Source organism: Dicentrarchus labrax, unplaced genomic scaffold, assembly GCF_905237075.1.
Source record: "Dicentrarchus labrax unplaced genomic scaffold, dlabrax2021, whole genome shotgun sequence".
Taxonomy (NCBI): Eukaryota; Metazoa; Chordata; class Actinopteri; family Moronidae; genus Dicentrarchus; species Dicentrarchus labrax.
In genome coordinates this window covers 405953-431255 of record NW_026136723.1, presented here as the reverse complement: position 1 = coordinate 431255, position 25303 = coordinate 405953, and the positions used below count along the sequence as shown (strand labels likewise).

The 25303-nt window shown below is 40.7% G+C and overlaps 2 protein-coding genes across 3 annotated transcripts; both read right to left on the bottom strand.

Moving 5' to 3' along the window:
• Nucleotides 1-1364: 1364 nt before the first annotated feature.
• si:ch211-171h4.3 (serine/threonine-protein kinase SBK2) lies at nt 1365-8419 on the bottom strand. The gene is made up of 5 exons (XM_051389711.1): nt 7946-8419; nt 4337-4481; nt 4054-4256; nt 3595-3756; nt 1365-3336 (listed from the first exon to the last, which is right to left on the bottom strand). Exons 1-5 carry the CDS (start codon nt 7949-7951, stop codon nt 2698-2700), a joined length of 1155 nt encoding a protein of 384 aa, XP_051245671.1. The 5' UTR covers nt 7952-8419; the 3' UTR covers nt 1365-2697.
• A 2179-nt stretch (nt 8420-10598) lies between these two features.
• Nucleotides 10599-21124, bottom strand: il11b (interleukin 11b). Of its 2 annotated transcripts, none has more exons than XM_051389731.1 (5): nt 21040-21124; nt 12951-13105; nt 12214-12309; nt 11943-12110; nt 10599-11613 (listed from the first exon to the last, which is right to left on the bottom strand). In XM_051389731.1, the coding sequence occupies exons 1-5, from the start codon at nt 21044-21046 to the stop codon at nt 11443-11445; spliced, it is 597 nt and encodes a 198-aa protein (XP_051245691.1). In that variant the 5' UTR covers nt 21047-21124; the 3' UTR covers nt 10599-11442. The 2 variants fall into 2 exon arrangements, with proteins under 2 accessions (XP_051245691.1, XP_051245689.1); XM_051389729.1 differs by lacking the exon at nt 21040-21124 and adding an exon at nt 17588-17691.
• Nucleotides 21125-25303: the final 4179 nt, after the last annotated feature.

The window sequence follows — 25303 nt, the reverse complement described above, 5'->3', positions numbered from 1 at the left end:
TATTAAAAATGATTTCCACATCACGATGCACAGCTTTTCTATGGAACCATCTGGACTGGAAGTGCAGAAAATAACATACTTCTTAGACGGGATGTTGTGTTATTTATGTTATTACAATTATCAGAGGTATTTCTGTGGTTTCTGTAACAGAACCAAGGAATTTTTTGTTTCACTTTGGCAGTACTTTAACAGTTCTGAGGAAAATGAACAGGAAATTAAAGCCATTTGTGTTTAAACATCTTTCTGTAATGATTCAGTTCCACATTTCTATTTTTAAGGTGATCTGAGTGTGAGGGCAGTCGGTACATCCTTACATAGGCTGAATAGATGTGTCCTGCAGTGATTTTTTTGTTGTTGTTTTCACCTCAGCTTATTTACGACTCCTGCGGTTTTTATTAGACTGGGCAGCGCTTCAGCATTCTGCGGTCTGTCACTGCTCCTCTCTCCCTCTGACCTCACCGTCCTCTCGCCCTGCGAATGCTGCCGACTCTCACTTTTCCACAGAAGTGTCAAAGATCAGATTGTACAGTAGCCGGCCCCGCCGCCACCGCTGCAGCATGGGAAAACGGAGACCAGAAGTATGACCAAACCTGCATAAACACACTACCTAGCGTGCAGCTAAACATAAGGAGAGCGTTTCAAAGATGCAGATTATGAGCGGGTTTAAAGTTTTGCAGAATTCATCTGTGTGCAAAGCCAAAAGCTGAACATGGCTCAAATTCAGCTGCAATGCTAAATCACCTACTACTGTTATTATGGGCGAATAAAATGGTAAAAAATCTCTGCTGTAACACGGGCAGCATCCCCGCAATGCAGCCCCCGACTGCGTTTAAATGCTACTGTCTGAAGGCCGGTTTATATGATCAGTGAAAGTATTTCTTTTAAAGAGCAATGTGGCTCAATGCTTCAGCCATCCTCCGCTGTGGGTACCCAGCTGATCGTACCGGCATGAGAAACAGTGTGTTCAGTGTGTGACTTGGCTGGACTCTGAGGCTGAGGGGTTGGAGCTGTGGCCCCGCGGCACATACATGGTGCTGAAAGGTTGTAGTGTCAAATTTACGGCCGTGGGTCTATTTTTGAAAACATCTGGGGAAGCTCTCCAGATGGTCCTCGGTGTGTGTGTCTGTGCGTGCTGGTCAGCGTGTGCGTGTGATCCATTTGCATTGGCGTATAATCTTACGAGGACATTATTCAGATGTGAGCGTGCCAGGCCATGTTTTCTTAAGGTCAACATCTTTAAAATCAGTTTCAAAATACATTTATTTGCAGACGCTGGCAGATTTTTGTGTTTATGATGTGAAAATTAAAATTATTGGATGATTCATTGTGCTATCAGACCATTGTACGGTGTTTAAACAAAAGAGCCTTTTACAAAAACTGGTTTATTGAATAAGAAGCATTATTAAGTATTTTACATTGTACACATTAATAACACTTGAAAGGCATTGCAGTATTAATGTCATATTGAGTTTTATACATTAAAGGTTTAATACAGATGAGAGTGTATATTTATTATACAAAATAAGAGAACACGTAATTCTGTAATTATGTACAAAGTGCTAAAGCAGTAGAGAACAGCTTAGGTTAAGTGCTAAAATATAAATAAAAAGCTGCCAACTAGGTTTAAGTGCAACTAAAATAAAGTATATATAAATATATAAAATAAACTAGCAGCATATAAGGATCTACTTCCATAAAGTGCCTCAGAATATGTTGATATTTACTTGATATTTCTGCCCTTTAAAACACTTTTTGAAGCCAGGTAGGAAAAATGAGTGTTGTGGTTTTTGTACTGTAGCTCTCAGACTGTAAGCAGACGTGTTTATGGCTGTAAAAACTGGGCGCTACCGCCGTCTATATAAAGTTCAAGGCTACTATGATGTGTAGACCCATATAGACGCAGTGTGCTAAAGAGGGTATCTTTTTACAAATACAGATAGCATTGCAACACCACTAAACAACTGCAGTTATTAACGTTTTTCAAGTCACTTTCCATAAGATACAGTTAGTTCCATAGTAACTATGTTTTAAATAATTAAAAAGACATTGTTAAATTAATGAAGTGACTTCCTTGAAGAGACTGTGGTGGAAACAGTTCCTACAAACCATCTTGTTTTCATTTAGCAAAGGGGATTTCTTCTCCCTCCTGTTTGAAGAGCATAAACATGTGGGAAATTAGTTTTTCCATCAGTCTCCCACCCCTTCACACCCTCTGCCATCAGCAGCTCTCAAACCGTCAGCTACACTTCAGGATCAGCGTCCTCTCACAGTGTAAAATGTAATGTCGAGGCTCACAGTCCTTTTAGTAATGGACTTATTTGTATTAATTATGAAAGATTATACGATTTATTCCCCCAGAATCTTTGTATTTTTACTTGTTTTTTTGTTGATTAATCACTTTGTTGGTTAATTGATTGATTTAACGTTTGACTCCCAGTCCAAATTCCAAAGATATTCCATTCACAGTTATAAAACACAAAAGGAGCAAATTCTCACATTTGAGAAGCTTGAGCCGGAGAATGTTTATGTGTTTATCTACTGTAGTCTTTACAGTGTTTGTAGTTTATCACCACAACGGCTTCTTGAGGCACAATAAAATATGTTTGCTAAAGTATAAACTAAAAGCAAAATTAGTCAGGTTTAATGAAATAAACCTAAACATCACCAATATATATACTGATCAGTTCATAAGTCTCCTTATCGCTCTCCCCTCCCCTCCATCTCTTTCATGTTCCTGATGGCTCCTTTCCCTCTGCTCTTCTTCCTCTCCGCCTCCAGCCGCACCCTCTCCTTCTCCATCACCCAGTCCCCTCCGAGGTAACTCAGCCCGTCCTCAGGTCGTCCCCGAAGCCGGGGCCTCGGGTCGAGGAGGGACTGGAAGAAGGAACAGGCCAGCGGGGTGAAACTTGCAAACTGGGGCGCTATGGGAGGGCAGTCTTTCTTTCCAAGTTCTGCCCCAATTAAACCAATGACATCCTGTGTGCTCTCGCCCTGCGGCTCCGCCCACACGTCCAGTTCATCATCGGGGCCTTTTGCCCTGTCAAACCACTCCTGGTATTTCAGGTATGAGCGGCAGTCGCTGGCTGTTTCGGCCCAGGGATGACTGCCAGTGAGCATAGCATAGGTCAGTATCCCCAGTGCCCAGCTGTCCGTGCTGGGCTCCACAGACACCCAAACTCTTGACTTCTTTTTCTTCTCTTCATCCTCCTGAACGCCGTCATTCCCGTCATTCATGCTTTTCCAGCTGTCCTCATTTCCGCGTGCGATCTCAGCCTCGGGGGTGCAGTAAGGAGAGCTGTACCAAACCTCCGGGACCCTGGTGCCTCTGGCCTTCACCTGGTGTAGAAGGTTCATTTATTTGTCACTTACAACAAAGAAACATGTAAAAATACAATAAATATATCCAAGAAATACATCCATCCACCATGACCTCCTCCCTATGTGTGTTGCTCTATAATATCTGATTGTCTCATTGACTCCTGTCACAATTACTAGCTGGGGTCACTTCAGTGTAAACAGGAACAGACTTATGCTGTAGTTCTTCTTGGAGGACAGTATCTAAATGCTATATTCAGCTATATGTTTTATACTGACCATGCCAAAGTCTCCTAGTTTGACCCAGCGGCAGGCGGAGTCACACAGGAAGACGTTCTCTGGTTTTAGGTCTCTGTGGACGAAACCAAGAGAGTGCAGGTGGGACAGAGCGCCACACAGCTGGGACAGCACCCGCTGACAGCTGTCCTCCTCCATACCGACCTGGGATGATGGAAGGAGAAGATCACATCATTTCTATTGCTTACTCTTTATGTTAAACTGACTGCAAACCTTCTTAGCCATGACTATAAACTATTATTTAAGCTACCAGGAGCAGAAACTCCAGATCCAAGAAATCTAATCTGCCAGTAATTACTTAGTCTAATAAGAATCTCTCCTTTAGACCACACATCACCCACTTTTGCATTTCATCACACCGTAGAAATATGAACATAAAAACTATGATAAATACGGTGTTTGTTGTACTGTTCCCTACCACTTAATAGCTCTCTTGTATACCTCAGGTAAGATGACATCGTAGAGATCGCCAAAGAGCCCCGCTTGCTGAGCGAAGACGTAGTGTGAAGGTGTGGAGTAGGCGATTCCCATGGCTCTGGTCAGGGACGGGTGTGTACAGAACGACAGAGAGAGGTTATACTCCCTCAGGAACGAGAAAAGAGAGGTGGACTCACGAGGGAAGAACTTCAGAGCCATTGGGGTACCTGGGTTATACGAGGGGAATATGTTAATAAAGGTCTATCTGTCGAAGCTATAAAGAAGATACAGTAGTTCCTCGCCTCACCTCTCTTCCTGTGAACAGCCAGCATGACTTTGCCATACGAGCCTTCACCCAGAAGCTTTAAGATCTTGAAGTGCTCCGATGTGTCCATTGGTGTCAGAGACTGAGCCGTCAGGTGGCACATCTCATCCAGAAGCTTCGTGGCAGCCTGGACACACAGAACAGTGTTTTTGTGGAGCAGATGTTAGATTACTGGAAAACCTATAAAGTGAATTAGACTCAGACACTTTTTGGACCACAGCGGGTGCTGCTGCTCCAGGAGGAGAGGGAGGAGAACCAGATAGGAGCCACGCTGGCCCAGCTTGGATTTAAGGCTGCTCCTGGATAATGTCCGGTCTGGATTTAATGGGACTCAGGTTGGCCAAACAACGGGAAATAAGAGGCTGCTGTGAACACATCTATACAGAGACCTGCTCCATCATCATCCCAGGTCAAGCATTTGATGTGCGGGCCATGATCTGAGCTCAGGACGAGAGGAGGCGGACTCTGTGTTGTTTACGTTGATGATGCTTGGTGTGTGTAGATTGAAGGGACTGCAAAAGTTAATTTCATTAAACAACCTTGTGTTGCATAATGATAAAGACATTTCCTTGCTAGCTCCCGCAGGTTATGTTTACAATGTTTCCCACACTATTTCCTGTTCTCTTCAGCTCCTGGACACACCACTCATAATTTTCACTAGGTGAATTTCGGTCTGACTGCACCACACAGCGTGTATGACACTGACAACACCGGGACCCCCACACTATAACTGTTAAATGAGACAGCACTCTTGTAAATGTGATGGTTTAATCATGCAAAAAGGAAAAAAATAGACATTCTGACTCAACTAACAACACCAATGCTCTCCAGAGGACGAATAAACACAAAATTTGAGGAGCAGTCGTAGTTTTAGTGCCTCTTCCTTGCAGCTCTTTGGAATGTAACACAACTGTTGCCGTGATGATTGTTGTCATGGCGATGCTTGCAGCATTGATCCTCGGGTATAAACATGTCTGTTAATAGCCTCATGAAATCCCTTCGACCCACACACACACACACACACACACACACACACACACTTTGTTTTGTCTGGTGGAACGCTGATGTTTCCACCACAGCTGGCACCCTTGGGCCCGGGCTGGGATTTGGTGTCACCGTAGATATGAGGCAGCTCATTACAGCTCATTAGAGAATAACTCAGAGCTGCGAAGTTGCTGTACATAGATACTGTGAATTCCTGCTGAGGCTTCATTCACACCAACAAACACGAGGACTCAAAACATTCTGGACGGATTTCATGTAATGTACGAGTTGTAAGATGTAAGACAGAAAAACATACGGGGGTGTTTTCGATGCAGTGAGTGAAAAAATGGAAGTACAGTCAGATATTTTAGTTAATCTGCATCTACTGTGTTTCTTTGGAAAGATTCAATATAAAAAAATATTCAAATTCCAAGCTTATGACATTATTTTGCATAATACAGCAGAGTTATATGCCATCAGCACTATGTGTGGATACATTATTAGTGTGGGTGGTCTCAGGGGAAACTGAACTCTGACCCACTGAGGGTTTGTACCTCACTCTTAATTACTGAGCTATTCAGGTCTGAGTGAGACAGACACTTAAAGGAACAAACAAATAGGGGCAGCGTATCACCAGAGTAACTGCTAACTGCTGCTAACTGCAGCTGCCTTTCACTAGTTAGCTCAGTTACCCGGGCAGCACGCGGTCCTGGTTGCCTCTGCCACACAGAATCCTGCTATGAGGAAGGGTACAACAGAGGGTTGGACCCCGGGGTGCCAGGAGCCAAACCCCGGCAAGAAAACCACCTCAGTGGTTTTTTTATTCTTTAAACTGGAATTCTTACATATTGCACCAGATCAAATAAAAACTGCATTTCTTGTGGATTCATTTCACTATTTCTTTAAGGTTCTTGGTGCAAAATTTTAATGTTTGTTTAATAATGAATCATAAAAATGAATCAAAATTAGTCATATTCAGAAAGTAAGATTTTATGACTTGATAAAACCAACATGTATGTCCTTTGTTGTATCTCCAGAGAGTCAACTTGCAATACTTGAAATAGCTCGGCAGCTCATAAAGCATTTTCTTAAAAAAAAACAACCCTCAAAATTATTTAATTTGGAAATACATCTCCTTTCTTTTGCTGCTATTGTGAATAAAGTCCAGCTGGCGCACTGTGTGGAGGATCAGGGGATTCAGCCAGCAGCATAGCTGACACGCTCAGAGCTGGTCGGGTTTAGACGAGTGTAAGAGGAGGTGACACCGGTCAGAGCCAGCACAGAACAACTCCAACAGCTTCCTCTGTGGGATGCCAGGCTGAACGTTGCATAAGACACACACACACACACACACACACACACACACGGTTAGACCTACTGGTGTGTGTGTGTGTGTGTGTGTGTGTGTGTGTGTGTGTGTGTGTGTGAGATAAATGTCCTGATGATGTCCTCTACATGGAAATGGATCTCTGTGCACCACAAACACCAGTGTGATGAATGACAAGATGTTCTGTCTGTCTGTGTGTGTGTGTGTGTGTGTGTGTGTGTGTGTGTGTGTGTGTGCGTGTGTGTGTTGAGACATAAACACGTCTGTCAGCACTGGCACACATCCAGGAATCAGCTCCACCTTTAAAGCATGTGAGACGACACAAACATACATTTTCTGCATCTATATGTGAGGAAAACAACACACTGTAAATCATTTCTTACATTTATAATCAAATATTTAAGTGTTCAAGTTAATATTTGAGAAGAACTGATGTAGATGAATTATATTTTTAAACAACTTCCAGTTCATACATAATGACAAGGGTGTAACCTTGGTACAGACATTGTAAAGGGCCAAATGAGATATTCTTTAAGTGGATTTCCCACAATTCTGTGATATTTAGGAACTAACTTATTTTAAATGCACCTACTAATTAGAATGATCAATTTTCCAATAGCAACAAAAGTGAGTTATGAACTGAAATGATGATGGTGATCAGGAGAGCAACAAAATACCTCATGGGATATAGATATACAGTTTTATGTCATTTGTTTTAAGATTATTCTTCAAGAATTATATTTTTCCCTCCAAAATCGGCTTCAAAATGCACCTTAAGTGAAGTCCTATTGCATCATTACATTAATTATGAAGCCTCTAAAGTGTATAAATACACATTTATACAAATATGCAAATCATAGTCCACATATTCTGATAATTAACTGTTATTTAAAGGATCAGTTCACTAAAATTACAAACATGTGTTTTTTTTCTCATTTACCTTTTATACCATTTATATGTCTCTATATATCTCTCCATGCAGATGTTTTTATTTGTCCACATTATAAAATATCTGTTTTCTGCTTCCAGCGAGCTCTCAATCAATGTCTTTGTTACTCCACAGATCACAATGTGAACAGTATTCATAAGACTCAGATTCACTAGACGAGGTTCTCAATGCTGTGAGCACCACAAATGAAACTGCATTCACCTCCAGTGTATTCGGGTGAAGACAGCAGATATCTCAGAACTTAGACAAATATCACAGAAACTGGCATATGTTACATCTATAAGAACCTTCCTCATGTTGGTTTGCGAGGGAATCCCCAGGTTTGACTCACTGTCATTTTGCAGCTGTGGTTCAGTTCAGCGACGTAGATCTTCAGAGAGGAATCCGTCCAATCTAAATGTCCGTCCTGCTCTTCATTTAGCAGGTGCACCTGTAAGGAAATCCTCCTCAGACCTTCATCAGCTGAGTCTTCTGTACAGCTACGGCACAGAACCCCCGCAGGAGTCTCAGTCTGCTGCAGGGAGAGTTTGCTTGTAGTTCACAGTCAGCGGAGAAACTCTCCGAGCTGTCTGACGAGCTCGTTGGAGGATTTCATGTCTGCTGCTGCTGCAACTTTTATTCTAAAGTGATCTGTCCTCACCTCCACTCCTCCCCCCTGTCCTCCCTCTGGATCCTGAACAGTGTCGTGTGTGTGTGTGTGTGTGTGTGTGTGTGTGTGTGTGTGTGTGTGTGTGTGTGTGTGTGTGTGTGTCAGTGAGAGAAAGTGTGTGTTCTTCTTGCTTCCCATCCCTCATTTGTACATATAGTCCTTCCCTCCTTCCTGCTTTACCTCTGTGTGCTCTGTAGAAGGAGAAAGAGACAGAGCGAGTGTGTTGTTTATCTGTGTGTGTGTGTGTGTGTGTGTGTGTGTGTGTGTGTGTGTGTGTGTGTGTGCACGCTCTTCTATCTTTGTGAAGACCGGTTTAAGTTTCAGACTATGAGTTTGAAGAAATTTTTAGGTTAAGGGTTGGGGTTGTTATTATCATGTCATTAATAGTCTTCACTAGTTAAATACAGATAAAATGTGTGTGTGTGTGTGTGTGTGTGTGTGTGTTTGCATGGACTCTACAGTACTGTGTCCAAAACAAATAAGTGGGACTGATGTGTGATAATCTGTTCAGTGACTTTATAACAGTCAGATCACGCAGTATTCAGTCCAGGCATGTGCTTTGTTGATCTTTTCCAGAATGATATGGTAATTTGGTAAGTACTGGAATAAGATAAAGGTCTTTAAACAGCATTAAATCCTGTGAACAACAAAGTGCAAACTGAGTTTAAAAGCAACTTACGCTATAGATAGCACCAGGCTAATGCCAAAATAATGGTATTTTAAGGGGACTTTTAAGGGTTTTTTGCTGCGACGTAAGAAAGTCTTTCCCAAAGGTTTTCCCTCTAGAACAACAATTTACTCAATAAATCTGTTTTTTGATTAGAAAACACAACGATTAAGGTTTAGTTAAGCTTGAGGGTTAAAATAAGTGCTTTGTTTCCAGGATTACGGAAACATTATGGTTTGGGTCAACATGACCAACCTAGTTTGTTAAGTTTAGGAGCGCTTCGATCATCATGGTCAGAATAATAAGAAGTTAGTAAAGGTTGTGGTTGACTGCTGGTAAGAAACAGGAAACAAACAGCGGTCAGTCCCGTTAAAGTCCGATGTTTTGATCTTTGGGCTTCGTCACTTGAGCGTAAGCAGATGGCGTTTTTTTGGGCCGTAATTGCTGCAATGTCTGATTTTGACGTTGCTTTTGGGAAAAAAGGTGGTTCTCGAGGTTAACTCTTTAATCAGTAGAATAATGCACAAACCCGAGCTGCAAATAATCAGTCTCTTATTTGGTAATGACACACATTTAAACGAAAAACGTAGTAACTATTACTATCATAATAATTTCAGTTATTGTCTCATCAAAGCATGAACAAACATGTGTGTGTTGTTCCGGTGTTGTTCCCTGTTGTGACATCCAGACAACCTTTAGCTCTTCATCTGTCAGTCAGCAAATTATCACCTGTCACTCTCCGCATACAAAATACGTCTTTCTTTATATCTTTCTCCCTCCCTCTATTTCAAGCCAAAGCATTTTCCTCTAAAACCCAGGACCCCCTGGGGGGGTTGCGGCTCTCAGCTGCTACCAGTGACCACAATCCACACGTACAACTGCAGGATCACTCAGACGTTCCCTGGAGGCCGGCGTTGGTTACGGGGTAAGCCTGTCTGTGTGTGAGATCATCTGTCTGTGGCCACATGTCAACACACTGACATTATGCAAGTCACTGTGTGTAACTTGAGGTCACTCATACAGTTCACAGCTGAACAGCAGGGGTCTGTACATTCCCGTGTGTGTCACCCAGCCTTGTGTGGACGCTTTTAACTTCAGGGCTTTATGTGTGTTTGCATTTCAGCAGCAGATGTGGAGTTTTATTAACAGTGGGACATTTGTTAGAGTCAGAGCTGCTGTGCAGGAACGGTTACTGTCAGTAGTTCAACTGTTTCAACATCAGTATAAAAAAAGACCAAAAGCAACAGATGAGAAAGAGTTGGTAAGACTTTGTTTTACGGCTCTGTTCTTTCCTAATAATCTCCTGAAAGAACTATGTAATTTGATACTAATCAGGTTAAATAGAGACAAAGTTATCTGTGGTCAGTTTTGAGGTTTTGGATTCAGTGTTGTGTAAAGGTTGATGTTCACCAGTCAGCAGTCAGATCTCTGTTTCAAGTGTAACATTTTATTTTGACTTCATGTAAAACATACAAAACATAAAAAATGTATAAATAGTACTGTAACGGTCACTATGACAATACTTTATTATTAATATTATTAAATAGTACATAATAGATTACTCATAGAAAAAAGGTGAGATGCCTGCATCTCACACATTCATACTATAAAAAGCTCATAAATAACATCCTAAATAGATAATTAAAAAAAAACAACAGTAGAAAAATATGAATTGTTCCACATTTGCTCGTCATTTAGCTCACTGAGTAGAATTAGCAGGCACTGTGAATGTAAACAGTCTCAACGGGAGTAAAGGTCACAGGTGGCAGTACCTTTGCTCAGTGCATTAGTACAGAACATTTTAAAAGGCTACATGTAAATACATATTTTCTTTAACACATGCAATAAACTTCCATTCTGTTTTACTGCCGCATATAACGCTATGTTAATGTGACGGCCAACGCAGTAAAGTAAACACAGCGCCAAAACGCACACACAGCGCATCAAAAACTCAACATTATTACGTCAAATCAGTCTCAATCTGCGTTAAATATGACGCCTTTGTGTCAGATCAGACCCTGCATATCACCACATGTAAACAAGACTAAGGGCCTACAGCTTCCTGCTAGCAGCTCTGAGAGGCTGTATTTAGGCACTGCGGTGCTTTGAGATATTTTAACATTTGCAAAGTTGCACAAAAATCTGATGTAAGTGTTTTTCATTTTGCAGACTAATTGGGATTTCTGACCAGGTGGTGGCGCTAAATGTAAAGTCAGTGAACATGAATGTCTGTACTAAACTTCATAGCAATTCACCCAACAGTTCACTAACACATCACCACACTCATAAAAGCTTGATATTCTAGGGACCTTGAATGTCATAAGTTTTATGTCTAACCATTCACTAGACGCTGAAATATTTCACTGGATATGTAAAAACTTAATGGCTACTTAATGGCAATCCATCCAATAGCTTACATATTAAAAAAAACAACTCCTTGCTGGTTAAAAAGCATACAACAGTGGTTTTGTGGGAAAACATTAGCAGTTGCTTATGTGCTGAAGGCGGACGCTCAATGTCTAGGGCAGCGGGATTGTCTCTGGAGTTGCCGTAACACTCTTTTTGACCAGTCGCAGAAGACTTGTAACTGGTCAGAGATCTCGATGGAGAACCGGAGCACGTCAAAGGCTGTGGAGACGTCAGGGAAGGAGGGAGACGGTGTCTGAGGAACCTCCTCACTCATCTGAGGACACGAAGACAGGTTGAGGTTTAGAGGTTTAGAGGCAGCAGCTTGGATGTAAAACCAGATTGATTAATGTCCCTTTAACTGCACAATGGACTAATGGACCTCAAAAGTTCAGTTATAACAAACATATAATAAGAATCTACATTAATATTTTAACGTTTTAATAATTTTGTGGTTTAAAAATCAATCAATTAATGACTGATTTATATAAAAGTAATGTATTAACCATTTTAGTTTTAATTTTAAAATGTATTTTTGTATTTTAGGGTGAAATTATCTTCCAAATAAGCCATGTTTCAAGGAACAAACCATACTGGGCTTCTCACCTGTTGAAGAGCTGTATTAAGGAGGTTGGATAGGTGCCGGAGGTGAGTGATGGCGCCCTCCACTGACTGGGAGGAGAGACTGAAGTTTGCTTTGGCTGTTTTCAACCAGTCAACATGCAGCCTGTAGGACTGGATGTTCGCATACAGCTGTGAGAGTGTCTTGTTCACCTGTGGGGACATTACAGACAACATATAAGTTCTCCCCTGACATACACAGTCTTTCTACAGTGAGAAAGCTAAATTAATTCCTCGATTCCAGCAGAGACGTTACCTTCAATGAGCTGAAATATCCAGCATCGTGTTGTATAACAGGAAGACTGTCCAGCCTTTTTTCCACACCGTCAAAGGTTTGAAGTTCATCTGTCTCCTGGAAACATGGTGAGAAGTTGCTTTAATAAAAACAGAATTATATAATTGGGATTTTAAACACCTTAAGAGAAAAAAGGGGAGAAAAGATTCCACCTTAAATCAGTAACTCAGACTCTGAATGTGGAGGAATAATCATATCTAAACAATCTCATATAGATAAAATAACATATTTAAATGCTCATATGCAAACATACAGTATATGTTGTTAAATCATTTGGTTGATAAAAACATTTATGTAGTTTAACTGCTTCTTTGTTTCATTATCACATTTTTTTTAAGTGAAAACTTAAAGTGTGTTGTACCATTGTTGCTCTGATATAATGACAGTGAAAGTAACTAATTATGTTGTAAATATTTTTTAACCCTTATGGGAAAATGTAAAAGTCCAGTGTGTAACATTTGGGAGGATCTACTGGCAGAAATGGAATATAATATTCATCGGTCTGTTTTCATTACATCATACAGCAGGTTGGCTTCTACAGAGTCCACCATGGACAAACCACACACTGGCTCCAGATGGGGGCATTTACATTCACCATAGCTGCTCCTTCACACTTACAATCAAACCACTAGATGCCACTAAATCCTACACACTGGACCTTGAAGGCCTTTGTTGACACATATACAGTGAAATCTTACCAGTTCATGGAGTTTACTGTTTTCCCTCAGCCTCTCCACTTGATGGACCATCGGTCTGAACATGGCACAGAGGGATGGACTGTTGGTAGGACGAGATGATGATTGGACAAACAGCTCAGCCAATAGCAGCAGGTGGAGAAGACAAGAGGCGGAGTCTGAAAAGACAAAAAGAGGTAAAAGACTTTGAGTGTTGAGTTTGTTGTCCTCTGAAGCTATTTGCATGTGTTTTTCTTAAAGGACCAGTATGTGGTAACCAGTCTGCAATCCACATTATATCAAAGAGCATGACACAGCGGAAAAAACATTCAGCAGGAGTTGCTCACTGCGTTTACAGCTGCACTCACAACTATACAGACAGTCCCATGACAGGTGGCTGCATTCACTTTGCAGCGAGAGAGTGAAGCAACTTTTCTATCTCTCCCTCACAGTGACCCAGACCTGGTGTGTGTGAATCAGTCAGAAAACCACAGAGCTGCATGGAAACACAGTTTTATTTCCAACCCAACACGCACATATTAAACAAGATTAAGGAGGCAGCTGTATTGTCCTTTAGTCTGTAATTTCAAACCGTTTATCTGGCATTCATTCTTTTTAGGCACCTGCCCGGGTGGTGACTAGCCAGTTGAATGAGCAGAAACACTGAGATCAAACCAAGACAAGGAACAGGCTCATATTTGGCTCACTTACGCAGAATATAATGTGTTAGATTTCAGCGTCAGATACAAATTGCATCCTGCCATCCAGACATGAACAGTCATTAAAGAGATCTGATTAGAGTTCTGATTTGAGATCAAAGATGTAAATGAAGGAGACGGAAACAGGTCAGACATTGGTTTACAGCATTTAGCATATTCAGACGCTCAATGTGTGTGAGTGTGTGTGTGTGTGTGTGTGAGTGCGAGGAAACTCTGCAGACTGATAATCTGTATTTCTGAGAAACATATACCGGTAATAGGTCAGTTCAGAGGTGCAACGCAACTCTATCAGATCTTTTTTTTTTGTCTAAATATGACCTGGATGACTATTTTTTGTGTATTAACTTGTTTTAAAGCTGCATCAGTTCTTTGTTTTGGCCACGCAATCATTTGGAGCCATGTTTCTTGCCTCCTGATGAATATAAATCCAATATTCACTCTTCTTTTAGCTCTGTTTTTGAGAGAGTATATCCCGCTCTTTAGATACTAAATGCTCCTTTATGTTCACCAGCTATAATGTGTCTGCTGTTTGTTGCTGAGCAGGTAGTGTACAGTGGGTTTTAAGAGCTTTTTCACTGAAAACAGCTCCTTGTTGCTGCTGCTTGAATGAGGTTAATGAAGCAGAAGTTGTGGGCTGTAAACCCAAAACAATGAGCTGAATGACGCTTAAAACTTAAGACTCCAGTGGTAATTCTGTATGGATTTATCACAAAAGACAACCCTTTCACGTTAGGCCTATATATATTAGGTCATTTTTAGCATCCTGTGTTAATAATTAGGTGAGTACCTGACTTACCCATCTGTTATATGTGGATAATAGCAATATCTTTTAAGCTCTCGTGATTTCTATCTCATGTAAAACACTTTGCCTTGTTGCTGAAAGATGCCACACAAATAAACCTGCCTTGCCTGGAATGAATGGGCCTCTGTGTTGTGTTCAATAAACGCATAAAGCTGCCATCTGTTTGTCTTTTCACCCTGAACTCTTTCAATCAATCTGCGAATGAATAATTCCCCCAAATCCTCTGTGGTTTGTTTTGTCTTGCTCTCTTAAGCTTTCTTAATCAATGATGATCTCTGTTCAAGGAAATAACTGTTTAATCAAGATAAGTTCACGTCTGTTTATCCACCGCTTTATGCAACTTCAAAAAAACCCATAACGCAGGGCAACAAAGAAATGAACTGTCTGTTAGAGTGAGGTCAGGGTTAAGGAATGAGAGGTATGTTGTGGGCTTTTTTTTCTCCCAGCCTGCTCTGGGCCTCCTGTTGGAAAAGGAGAGGGGAGCTGGCGGCGAGGTCTGACTCAGATTAATCTGTGTGGTGACATCATCAGGCAGACGCCTCAGGCTGCACTCTCTACGGAGAAAACATCCACTCTGAGTGTCTGACACGCTCAACGCTTTTACTATCATTCAAACTGTAATAGCAGTAACTACTTTCTGGGTTTCTTTAGGTCACAGGACACTGTGAGGAAAATCTGGTCTACCTTTGTACAAAAGCTCCTGTTTTTGGTACCAAAGAAAAAGTTATTTTCATGCAGATTTATCTGTTTGACTTTACATGAACTAAAAACTACATTCACTAATTGTTTCAATCTTACCTCCTTATACTCACATGTGTCCGTTATTTTGATGCAGTTCTTATTATTTAGAAATGCTTTATAACTAGGCTTTAAAAGAAAGTTTATAGTTGATATTATTTAATTATCAATTATGTGCAGATTTGAATAAAAAACATAAATCAATATGCAGGACAACGTTGATGAAATGACAGCTGCCTCTGATGTCCCCTAGAAACAACCTGATGGATGAAAATCTCTTTTTAAGTGATTTGAATGCAGTGCAGGGACGGCGGACCCCAGTAACAATTAAAACTAATATATAGAGAAGTAATTACAGAATATAAATACATTGCATGGAAAGAAATTGCCAACTGGATGCTGCTACTTCATGAAAATGTTAATGATTATGACTTTAACATGTTTACACAGATCCATATAACTTTTTAAAAATCATGTCCGGATCTTATCTCAAAATCTGGAATGTGGCAATGTCCTGCCGGGAAAACAAAAATCTTCTTTAACAGGCAAAAATAAAATGTTGTATCATATACGTATATGTCACTATGAGTCAGACACTGACTTCCAGCCAAAAATGACACAGTCTAGTCGGTTTGACAGCATTTCCATGGCAGACAGTGATGAGCTCACGTGATGTGAGGTGGAAGAGAGACCTTTCACTTTCCTCCCTAATAACATGAAAAACTGTGGTTTAACTGCAATGTTTAAACACTCCACACTTAGAGCCTGAATGACAACAAACAGATGTTCACTTGCATTTTCTTTTACTTCAGCACCCAAACTGCCCAATGAATGAGTGCAACTTTCCTGCCAACGCAGCCCATTAAATAACAGTTCTTGCGTCACAATTTCTCAACATCCAACAAGAGTCAGCAAAGGACAAAAACAAGAAATTTGGAATGGTTTCATAAGACTATTGGAAAATTACTGAAGAAAACATCAGCAAAAAATCTCTGTCATACTAGAAAAACATCCTCCGGCAGTGTTGTGTACAGTCATGAATTTGGCAGATAAACAGCTGTGACAGCATTACAGCTCAGAGCAGAACTGCTTAAGAAGCAGAGTGAATGGGCCAGCTTTGATGTCTTTAGCAGGTCATTTCATCAGCGCACGCTCACTCAGGCACGAAACATCAACACACACATGCAGCGTCTCACACACTTCCACAGTTTCCGTTCCCGTTCGTCAGATGCCGAACGCCTTGTGTCCTCAGCCGGACTTTTTACTTTCAACAACTTCCAATGAACTTGAACAGATGTCAACGGTGCCTGGCAGGAAGTGCCAGTGCATGCCCTATCAAGTTCCTCCTCAAACAACCAAGAAACTGTTAACTGTCAAGGAACTGACAAACCACGAGTGTCATGTTTGACTTTCAAATATGGCACAGCAGGATCACTGTGGTGAGGACACACAGTGTGTTTTTAGATGCCATGTGAAGACCTTGTATTTCTGAATTTTGATTTTCATGCCATGATTCTTCTACCGGTTGAAAAAAAAAACTCCAAACTTTCAAGCATATAGGAATCATTCCAAGACAGCTGAGCTAAAGCGGCAGTAATAAATATCAAATATTAATCAATGATTATGTTTAATGGGAAAGGTTGCTGTCAGGGGGAACAATGAAGTCAGTCCCTGCAACACCAATTTGTAGAACACTGCCGCTTGCAGCTTCAAATGGCACTGTGCCCGCCCCTCTTGTGTCATTTCTGACGCGCAGCATCGTATTTTGAAGCACAGGGCCACTGACCAAGCGGCAACTTGGTAGTGAGACCGGATTGGTCGCCGGCGCCTCCCAGTCACAATGTATCTGGTAAATTGTGAAAGCTCTGATTGGTCTGGGTCATCATTAAGCTGCCAAGTCACAGCAAGAATTTAGGAGTGTACAAAGACTATCACAGAACACAAACATGTTGTGTAGTCTGATCGCAGCATCCATTCCTACATCTTTATGAACTTTTCATTTGAGAATATTGTAACAATAAAGCTGAAATAATAATGTATGTATTCAAACAAAGATGTTTAACTGTGTGTGTGTTAGGGATTTCCCTGGTTGGTTAGAACTAGTCAGCAATATGATTGTGTGCTGCAGCATCTGACTTTTATATTTATAAAATTTAAAAGAAACTCTGTCACATTTTAACACTTTAAATTGCAGCTAAAACAAATGTCATAGTTACTCACTCATCCATCACTGATCGTCTCTCTCACAGACTCTCTCTCAAACTCACTCAGTAAAGTTAAGACCACGTGCACTAAAGCCCCCCTCCTCCTCTTCCTCCTCCACACACACACACACACACACACACACACATATACACACACATCTTTACTCACTCTCTAGAAGTAAATATAAGTAAACTTACATTTCATTTTTTCTGCTCCCGCTGAAGTAAACAAACCTCTTCCTCAGTCCAGTGTGTGTACTGTAAGTGTGTGTTTGTGTGTGTGTGGACAAAATGTAAAAGTTCCCTTTTATAGCACTGAGTATGACACATCACCTGAGTCATCAGCAATCGCCGCCATTCAGGCATCAACGCCCACGCTGGACAGCCCCCTCTACACCCCCCTTCATTTAGAAAAGCATCAAAATTGTGTGTTGAGGTGATTATGAATGAATGAAGCAATCAGAAATCGAACAGTTCTCCCTTCGCTTCTGTTTCTGGTTCACACTTTGAGCTTAAAGCCAGAATGTAAATAAGACGAAGAGAAAAGCGATAAGAAGAAGAAATGTATCATATGATAAACGCTGAAACGTCTCTTTCCAAATTACTTCAGAAAATTCACTCGAAGGTTGTTTTTTTTCCCATGCACATTTATGTTTAAGACAGGATGTACAACTACTTTCCTTTTGTCTTTGTATTTTTCACGTGTTAGATAAACGCTACGCTAAAGCAGGTTATTTGCATTAATTTGTCATGCAGACGGCGGTGCTTTTGTTCCCTCTATGCAATAGACGCAGGTCTCTTTTAAAAGCCTGGTGTGGCTACACGTTTTGACAAATAAACGCAGGTCTCCAATAGAGGCCTGGTCTGGATTTTATAGAAATTATCTCGATGTATAAAACCTCTTAAAACCCACCGGGTCGCCAGCTTGAGTGAGTTTTAAGTCGTTTCAATCTCCTACACAAATATAAATGTTTAAACTTCTGTCAGTATGTACATGCTGCACATCATTGGATCAGTTATAGATTCTCCACAATTCAATCGTTCGATATATTTGACGAAAACAATCAACACCAAAGTTTAACGTTAATTCATTCTGACTTACCCGTAACACGGTTAACAAGAGAGAAGAAAAAAAACCTCTGAAGCATCATAATCATCATGTCACATTTGATGAACAAAATCTCAAGAGAAGCAGCAGTTAGAGTTTAGTTTAGTTTTGTGCTAAAGGAATTAAATGCCTGTCCTAAATAAAGGTCTGTCCCCAATAAAGGTCTGTCCCCAATAAAGGCAGGGGGAGTTCAGTGATTGAAGCAAATAAACGCCCGGGCTATTATTAGAAGTTTTACGGTACTAGGAGAGGGCCTCTGCTGCTGGAGGGCTGGGGGTCTCATGCTCTGTGTCTGGACATGTTTTCGCAGAGGGCGGGGCGGGACTCCCCCACCACACACACACACAGCAGGCAGGCCACTGACAGTAGGCTTTACAGAGGAAGGCAGAGAGAGAGAGAGAGAGAGAGAGAGAGGGAGAGAGAGAGAGAGAGAGAGAGAGAGGTGAAGAAGGTGAAACTCTGTAGAGACATTTTATCAAAGTTAACGTTACTGTAAGTGGCAGAAACCCTTTGCAGTGTCTCTCATCCATATTTTTGTTGATATGATGGCAATTAAGCATCTTGGCTTCATCACCCTGGTCAATTTACCCTCAAAGTTAACGTATGACAAGGCCAAAAACAGTCAGTGCAGCTCTTCCCCCAGACCGGCTCTCCTCCCTCTGCCAGCGGTGGTCTGTAAGCAGTGAATCCGTTCAGATAAGCAACCGAGGGAGTTACAGTTTTCAGTGCCATAAAGACTTTTATCCAGAGTTACTGTTTTGCCATGAGGGATAGTTTATATGTTTTTGCTCCTGAAACAACATTTTGTAATTTAACTCACAAGAATACTACTTTTATTCTTTAAAGCATATTAAAACTAATGAGAATGGATTAAGTAGAAGACAATGAGCACTGATTAAAAAGGAAGAATTCCCATTCTATTCATTCGTCTGTCAGTATAGTTAATGTTGTATTGTACAATATCTAGGGATGTCCCGATCCGATCTCAAAGATCCATTGTTTTACGTCAGCTATTACTCAGCTGTTTTTACTCCAGCTTTGATGCACGGTGCAGCCATGTTAACTCTCTCCATGCCTCTCCACTCTGAGCTCTGTGTGAGAGAGGGCAGAGTTTCACCGCGGGGTCTGTTTGATGTTTAATCCATGCAAAAGATATACAGAAAACAGAAATAATAACTCAGCAGAATAGAGACAGTTCTTTCAGGTAACTCAGGTAAAAGCTGCACCGAAGCACCGAACAATGAACAGCTTTGATGCAGGCATTTTTTAAAGTTGACCCAAAATACCATTTTGTTGCAGACTCCTTTTTCCTCATGTCTCATCAAAAGTGACCCTGTGTGACATTTTCAATGACTCATTTTTGGGTTTACAGTTGTTTTTAGTGGCAGTACGACAGTTGGTCACTGGGTCAAAGTGTCATCAGCGCTGACTTCATCCCTCGATACATCCAGGATCCATCTCCATAAAGTGAGAGTGCAAATTACATTACTGTAAGTGCTCTGATGATGGGCAATGATTACATCACCGTCTGCCTACCTGACTCATGTGTTTCATCTCTCTGAGACAAACACTCACTGGTGTGCAGCAGCTTCTGTTTGTGTTACTAGTCACCAAGGTTTCATAGTAGTTAGTTACTTTAACTGGATAAGAGAGATGTCTAATGTCAAAGTCAGGAAACACAATATCAGCCACGTAAGTGAGAGTGTTATCACCATCCACACATCCAGCCTTCAGGAAATAGACAGAACCCACCTTCACTGCTCAGAAACCACAAGCAGCTTCACTTTCATATAAAACCGTGTTTACATACACAACCATGAACAAACTCTAAAATACTGCCGCTTGCAGCTTCAAATTCGGTCACTGTGCCTGCCCCTCTAGTGTCATTTCTGGGCGTGCAGGGCTTCACAGTCAAGATAATAAAAATAAATATGTCACATCTGCAATGTCTGGTAAAGATAGCAATAATACATAATGTCTGGTTAGACTTCTGAAATAAAACAGTCACAGTTTGATTAGGTTTAGCCACAAAAACTTCTTGGTCAGTACCCGAGATAACTTAAGTACGTTACATATGTTAACGTTACTTAAAATAAATTATTATAATATTGTATATTGTTTGATGTTTAAGATGTTAAACTACAATAAGTCTGATGCTGCAGCACACAATCATTCTGCTGACTTGTTCTAACCAACCAGGGAAACCCCTAACACACAGACACACACACAGGACCAGCCAATCACAGCCCAACCAGACACCAAACAGCGCGTTATTTGTAAAATTCAAAAGAAACTCTGTCACATTTTAACACTTTAAATTGCAGCTAAAACAAATACAATCATACAGTTACTCACTCATCCATCACTGATTGTCTCTCTCACAGTCTCTCTCTCAAACTCACTCAGGCTAAAAGTAAAAGTTAAGACCACGTGCAGTAAAGCCCCCCCTCCTCTTCCTCCTCCACACACACACACACACACACACACACATACACACACACATCTTTACTCACTCTCTAGAAGGAAATATAAGTAAACTTACATTTCATTTTTTCTGCTCCCGCTGAAGTAAACAAACCTCTTCCTCAGTCCAGTGTGTGTACTGTAAGTGTGTGTTTGTGTGTGTGTGGACAAAATGTAAAAGTTCCCTTTTATAGCACTGAGTATGACACATCACCTGAGTCATCAGCGATCGTCGCCATTCAGGCATCAACGCCCACGCTGGACAGTCCCCCCCCAACCCCCACCCATCCTGGAAAAGACTCAAATGTCTTTGTTTGTTGAGGTGATTATGAATGAAGTAAAATGTAAAATGTAATAGAAACAAAATCAGAAAATACCAAATTGAACATTTCTCCCTTCTGTTCTGTTTGTTTTTCACACATTGAGCTTAATGCCAGAATGTAAACAAGATGAAGACTCAACAAGGAGAAAAGTGACAAGAAGTAGAAATGTATCATATGATAAACAAAGCTTTTGGGCGCTGAAACATCTTTTCCCAAATTTCTTAAGAATATCTTCAAACTAGAAGTAAAACAAAGGAAAGGTCAAGATACAAATGAACTGAGGTTTCCCAAAAGCGAAGTCCATTAATAATAAATGCAGGAAAAGCGGATAAAATAAATAAACAAAGACCTTCTTCCTTAGAGGTGAAATACTCTCAACCACTATGAACCAGCTGCAACACCACTTACAAGTCTGTGGTCATACTGGGCAGCTCCCAGTGTGACTTTCTTCCCAGTTAATAAAAGCAACATGTATAACAGAAACTAAAAGTCATCCAGAAAGCCATTCTGTGGTTTAATGACATGCCACTCACTTCCGTTTACAGTGTGGTTGCTTTTGTGGAATTTCTAGAGTTTGGTAGAAAGGTGATTTTTTACATGTTTACAACTTCCTAGCGGTGCAATATACTTGCCAAAGAAATAAAAAGGGAACGTCATAAAGTACTTTTCTGGAAATTGAGGTTTTATTTGTGAAGTTCTGCAGAGTTGAGATTTTCCTGTGATGCAATCTTCAGGATCACGTCAGTTCCTCTCAGTCATCTCTGTACTCCGTACATTTTGGAGGATCTATTGACCTTTTATATCTACAGGTCGCCTTCCATGGAGTCCGCCATGTTTCTGTATTAGGGCCAAACCAAACACTGGGGGTAAGAACCTCCGCTGGGGGTTGCGAGGCATTCTTGATTTTAAGGGGTGCAAGAAAACATAAAGAATATACACAGTTGGCCACACATTTGGTTCACTTCTGTGACGAAATGTAAATGTAGAGAAATGCAAATTGTCTTATAGAACAATGGCCGAGCTTCAGGGACAAGAAAACACTGAATTTGTCAAAAAAGAAGAATAGCAAGTCTTTTTGATTGTTAAAAATTATAAAAAATACAGACAGAGAATTGTATAAAAAGTTTCCTAAACATGAAGTTATCAGCTCAGAATTCAAATCCAAATAACTAATGTTATAGTTACTAAATGTACTATTGGGTTGCCAGTTTACGAGAAGACAGAAAAGGGTTTCTTTAAGGGAAAAGGTTGGGAACCACTGGCCTAGAGGTTAGGGAAGCAAGAAGTAACCAGGCGGTCGTCGGTTCAATTCCCAGACCAGAAGCCACCACTGCCCCCCACCACTCCAGTGGAGCTGCTCAGTGTCCAGTGTCTCACTGTCAGACTGCACTTCCTCTCAGTGAACTCACCCTGAATAAATAAAGGTTATAAAAATCCTTATCTGCTCCTGTGTGATTTCCTAACATGATTTTTTCCAGATGAAATTCACTGCTGAACACAAGTAGTGAATATTACACTGCAACAGTGACTCAGCATCTGTGTCCAAAGTGTACAGACATACAATGCACATTAACTTATATAAGTACAATACTATGATTCTATACACGGTGAAGAAATTTCAAATAAGCGGTGTAGGAAAACTCTTTAATTAGTACAGTAATTCAGCACAGTCATTATTTTAGGTGAACATTTAAACTTCATCTGATTTTTGACCACAGCTTATTTCTGGTGTAATAATCCTGGCATATTATCACATGTTAGCAAAGTAGTGTTAATCTGAAGTTGTGTTTGTGTCCACGTGATCAATGTAAGCCCCATAATTAATCTCCTTTCGGTTTTTACCACCTCTTGCCACCTCTGTAGCGTGCTGTGGCTTTTTTATTGCTTTTATCTGAAAACAGCTGCCAAAACTTTGGACTTTGCTCATTCCAGACAGCAGCCGTAGTGAGCTCGGATTCATAGTGGCTACAATGAATTCACAAATAAATAAATAAATAAATAGTGCCAAAATAGCCAGTGAAACTTCTAAAACCACACTGACATTTTAATAAACTTCTCCGCTGTTGACTAATATGTTCCAATAGTGTCACACTTCCTACATCACCTTTCCATCAGGTAGAAGATTTGTTTATTTCAGATGACATTAATTGTCACTAGATGTTCCTGATAAACTGACAGTGTATGTTTTTATACTTCTGTGCCACATTTAGAAAGAAATATAACTTCCATGTCCACTGGCAGTATTTTAGGTGTCATATCAGGAGCTATACTGCACAAATTTACACTCAAGTGGGAAGTAAAATACAAGTAAATGTTCAGAAAATCTCGAAAATGTTTCCATTTCTCTGCTGTGAGTGTGAGGAGTTGGACACTTCGAGATAAACAGCTGGTGGCGCTAATTCTCCAGTCGGAAGCATTAAATCATGCAAAAAGAAGAGACAGAAACAGGATGACGTAACGGAAAGAGTCGGACCTCAAATGATTGAAAACAATGTAGAGAAAGTGAAATATGACATTTAAATTTTTGCTTTATATATTAATGTGAAGAAGGTCCACTCAGATCTGATATTTTCACAATGTTTCAGGGGTTTGAGTGACGTTAGAATCAGCTGTTGTTTCCATTGCACTTTCAAACTTATCAATAAACCCATTTTGTATTTGTCTTGTGTTGACTTTTGCACAAGGACCACAGTCTTTCCCTCACGTTAATAATGTTTTGAATTCCCTAAACATATAATTACATAGAGATACATTCAGTCCATACTGTACATTTAGCGATGGCAGACAGCAGTAAAGCTTTAGTATAAATGTGTCCTTGTCATGTTGATAAAAACCATAATGCAGACAGTATTACATTTCCAACTATTACTGCAAATCGGTTGTATGGAACTTTTCAGAAACAGGGCAGAGTGTGAAAAGGTTAAACTTATGCTCAATGAGTCCCTTCTAGGTCACTCAGTCTAAGTCTCCCTGGATGAGTTTGTCAGTTAAAGTAAATGGATCTGCACTCTTACTCACTTCATTCATTCATGGCTGATGTCAAAGCTGCGATGTCAGTGGGTAAAACCATTATCTGAGGAATGACGTTGCAGAGTTTCCAAGAAGCTACTAGTTTCCTGCTTCTTATGAAATGTTTGTGATAATAAATGTTCCACCCACCAGGATACAGAAGAGAGCTGCAAGCTGACACGTGAAAGTGAAATGTACAACCCCCCTTTTTTTGCTTTTAATGTAATTCTGTGTGTCCCAGTCCGAAGGCCGGCTTGGATTACAGATGCTGCATCAATTGCTGAACTGCTGAACTTTGTGCCAGTGAAAGTGATGCGGAAGCACGTCAGAACCGTTGCAGCAGTGCTGACTCGTTCATCCTCTTTCTGTCATCAAAGATACCCATATGGGGTAATGTGTGTTTGTTGGGAGGGGGTGAGGGGGGGCTTGTCCTCAATAGCGGTTTTCACAGGCCCGCTAATCATTTCCCCAACCACCCACGTTCCGGATATATTCTACTTTTTAAACTGTCTCTCTCTCTTTTCCGACCTCTGTTGAATGGAGGAATGTGAGGAATGCAGCAGTGAATGGGCGAGTGGGGGAGGCAGCATGCAAATGACAGACAGACACAGGTTTTTGTTTTTTTCCTCCGATATGAGCGCACAGAAAGTTAGAAAAACTTGCTGAATGTGTTCATTCTTACATTTATTACCAGCAACAAGAAAGCAAACAGTACGAGCGTGAAATGTTGCGAGCCAGCACCTGCACTAAAGCTTTCAGTAAAGGCATGAAAAGACAAATTTTGGCCTTCTCCCCATGGACGCTCTGACACACATCGACTATTTTTATAGATCAAACGCTCTGCAGCATGGTTTCTAACACACAGACTAAACTGCCGCTAATTTAAACCATCACATTAGGCAGGAATTCAGCATGACAGGCAGACAACAGCCAGATCTGCCCATTGACAATAACTGAAGCGTGAAATCAAAGCAAAAACCGAAGTAACAGGCGTGTCAGTGCTTCCTGTGG

What these genes read in the sequence shown, in the direction of transcription:
- si:ch211-171h4.3 (XM_051389711.1), bottom strand. An exon ending in ACGATGTCATCTTACCTGAG is followed by an intron (nt 3,757 to 4,053) that starts GTATACAAGAGA and finishes CCATCATCCCAG; the next exon opens with GTCGGTATGGAGGAGGACAG. An exon ending in AACTAGGAGACTTTGGCATG is followed by an intron (nt 3,337 to 3,594) that starts GTCAGTATAAAA and finishes CTTCTACACCAG; the next exon opens with GTGAAGGCCAGAGGCACCAG.
- il11b (XM_051389731.1), bottom strand. An exon ending in ACAGTAAACTCCATGAACTG is followed by an intron (nt 12,310 to 12,950) that starts GTAAGATTTCAC and finishes CCATGTTTCCAG; the next exon opens with GAGACAGATGAACTTCAAAC. An exon ending in TTAATACAGCTCTTCAACAG is followed by an intron (nt 11,614 to 11,942) that starts GTGAGAAGCCCA and finishes TCGTGTCCTCAG; the next exon opens with ATGAGTGAGGAGGTTCCTCA.